This window comes from Limulus polyphemus, unplaced genomic scaffold (genome assembly GCF_000517525.1).
Source record: "Limulus polyphemus unplaced genomic scaffold, Limulus_polyphemus-2.1.2 Scaffold2570, whole genome shotgun sequence".
In the NCBI taxonomy this organism is placed as follows: domain Eukaryota; kingdom Metazoa; phylum Arthropoda; class Merostomata; order Xiphosura; family Limulidae; genus Limulus; species Limulus polyphemus.
Genome location: NW_013668180.1, coordinates 75306 through 77886, shown reverse-complemented (window position 1 = coordinate 77886; position 2581 = coordinate 75306). Strand labels below are relative to the sequence as shown.

At 31.2% G+C, this 2581-nt stretch overlaps 1 protein-coding gene across 1 annotated transcript in view; it reads left to right on the top strand.

The window, feature by feature from the left end:
- LOC106467331 (mesencephalic astrocyte-derived neurotrophic factor homolog) overlaps positions 1-1661 on the top strand; it is a 9713-nt gene extending 8052 nt beyond the window's left edge. Inside the window, exons 3-4 of the mRNA XM_013927675.2 lie at positions 168-309; positions 1225-1661. Of these exons, the coding sequence (XP_013783129.1) occupies positions 168-309; positions 1225-1391 (309 nt within the window). The 3' untranslated portion in view covers positions 1392-1661. The remainder of the gene's footprint in view (positions 1-167; positions 310-1224) is intronic.
- Positions 1662-2581: the final 920 nt, after the last annotated feature.

Sequence of the window (2581 nt, the reverse complement as noted above, 5' to 3'; positions counted from 1 at the left end):
AGGATGTAACGTCGAAACACGTAGAGTCGTTACTTTTTGAAGGCCATAGATAGGCCTAAATAAAATGTTTTTAACTATGTACCAGTTTAACGTTGAATATTATTTATGATTTTAACTTTATACACAAGTGCCAGAATACTATAATTCAGGATGTTATTTTGGTTTAGTGCTATTACATTGGAGGCTTAGAAGAGTCTGCTACATCTATTGTTCCCGAGATGTCCAAACCAATGAGCTGGGGATTGCCAGCTGAAAAGATCTGTGAGCGTCTGAAGAAGAAGGACTCTCAAATTTGTGAGCTTCGATATGGTAAGTCTTTTCAGGTGTTGTGACTTAGTTAAAAAAAATTATATTGAACTTCTCCTCCATCAGAAATAGGATTAGATGTGAATGTTACATAAACTCATCATGTGAAGTTTTGTTGCAAGTTGAAACAGTTGCCTTTGTTTCTTACGATATGTCATTCATCTTATTTTATTAGTGTTCTACAGCATTAATAAATTATTGATTAAAAACCCCTTTTTGGTGCTCTTGCTGTCTGACTTGCCTACATTGGAGTATGTTACATGCTGTTTTCGAGATTTTAAAATATTTTTCTATAACTACTATTAATTTTAAAATTTAGTATTTCACAAAAACGTAACTTAAGAAAACTCTCCGTTAAATTAGATGGATTAACTATGTTTATAATAGACAAAACAACTGCCTACAAGTTTTGCTTTCCACCTGTGGTATTGTTGACCAGCTTCTGTTTACATCATTGGACTAAGAAAGGTTCAAATAATTAGGCTTTTGGTCACCTTTACTTTGTAAAAAAAATTGTTGGTAGTTTTGGAAAGTGATATGTCAGAACATAACTTTCAGTAAAAGCAAATTCTTCTGATGAAATTTCATGAAGTTATCAAAGAAGCAAATTAATTTGGATTTATAGTCCTTCTTTATTACAGGGTCAGACCATTGCTCTGAACCTATGCATGTCGGTTAATATATTACCCCTAACTTTATTGTATACGTGACCGTTAATTTGTATTCATTCATGTATGACTAACGAAGTATAAACAGATGAATGCAATTTGGTGTAAAATTCCATTAACACTACTACCTAATTGTGTATTATTTTAACGTTTGATTTTTTTTTTTAGTTTTGCAGACGCGTACTTCAGATGTGTTTGTAAAGAAATTATGAAAGAGGCGTTCTTAACCTTTGTCTTCGTTCATTTACAGAGAAAACCATCGACTTGAAGAATGTTGAACTTAAGAAATTACGGGTTAGGGATCTGAAGAAGATTCTTTCAGATTGGGATGAAGTCTGTGAAGGGTGTATAGAGAAAGCTGAGTTTATAAAAAAGATTGAAGAACTTAAGCCGAAGTACATGAGAGAAGAATTATAGTAGTTTTAACATTAAAAAATTATACTCTGTAAAGTGTAGCTTTTGATTTTCTTTATCCTCATTTCATTCATTTTGAAATTCATATTTTCACTCGTTATAAGTTAAAGACTAATGTAATAGTGTACATGTGCATTCTACCTATGTCATTTTAGGTATTGTATTAATTTCTTTACATGTGTGAAAATATACAGTCAACTTTTCCCTTGTTTTAATGATACATTGAAAATGTAAGTGTTGAAAAATGATAAAGAATTTTTGGAACTAAACTAATTACTCGTAATTTTGTACTGTACAACATGGAAACTCAATCACAACTAAACTTCATATCCTGAGTGACTGGAAATTGTTCCCTAGTATTGAAAAATAATGAAATTCCATATTAATTGTGATTCTGTGATGGTATTTCACAATATTAAAGGTTAAAATCAGCTTTTCACATAGGAACAGTTACCGTTTGGAATGACAATATCTGGAACCCCATTCTTTACAAAAACAAAGTTGAATAGCCCTCCCGATGACCAATCAAAATTCGTCACGGATAAAGCACCTTCCTACGGCTCTGATGCACAAAAAGCAGAACAAATAAACTGCAGGAAAAGTGTATATAAAACTTGACCCTCTCATTGAACACGTTTCCTAAATCCATGGCAGAATAAATTTACTCTGTATTCCCTAAAAACTTGAATCAACTTGTTGGTGTTTTGATGAAATGTCTTATTGTTTGTATAATATCCAGAGAAATCAAACAAGAATGAAATATATTTTAGGTATATAAACAATGTTGGTTTGTTTATGTTTAAATTTAAAACATTTGCCAGTAAATCTAGGTATGTTTTCATGGTCACAAAATGGTATATGTCACAGATAACCATGTATGGACTAGTTTAGGGAAAGGTGGAAAACTTGTTAAATAGTTTGACAATGGTAGCCATGCAACACCTATTATTTTGTGTTAGGGAACTTTAATGTTTTTAACACATTTTCTCACCATTGAAACTTTTGTTATCGACAATTAACATATCTTAACTCGGCCCCCTCAACATCAATTTTAATTAGGGCTAATGGAGAAATTTGTTAGTATAAAATGTTGGATAGTAACACATGAAAATACATCACTGTGAATGCAAATCAATAATAATAAGTAATGTCTGTATAGATACATAAATGAAGATGTATAATACAATATATAT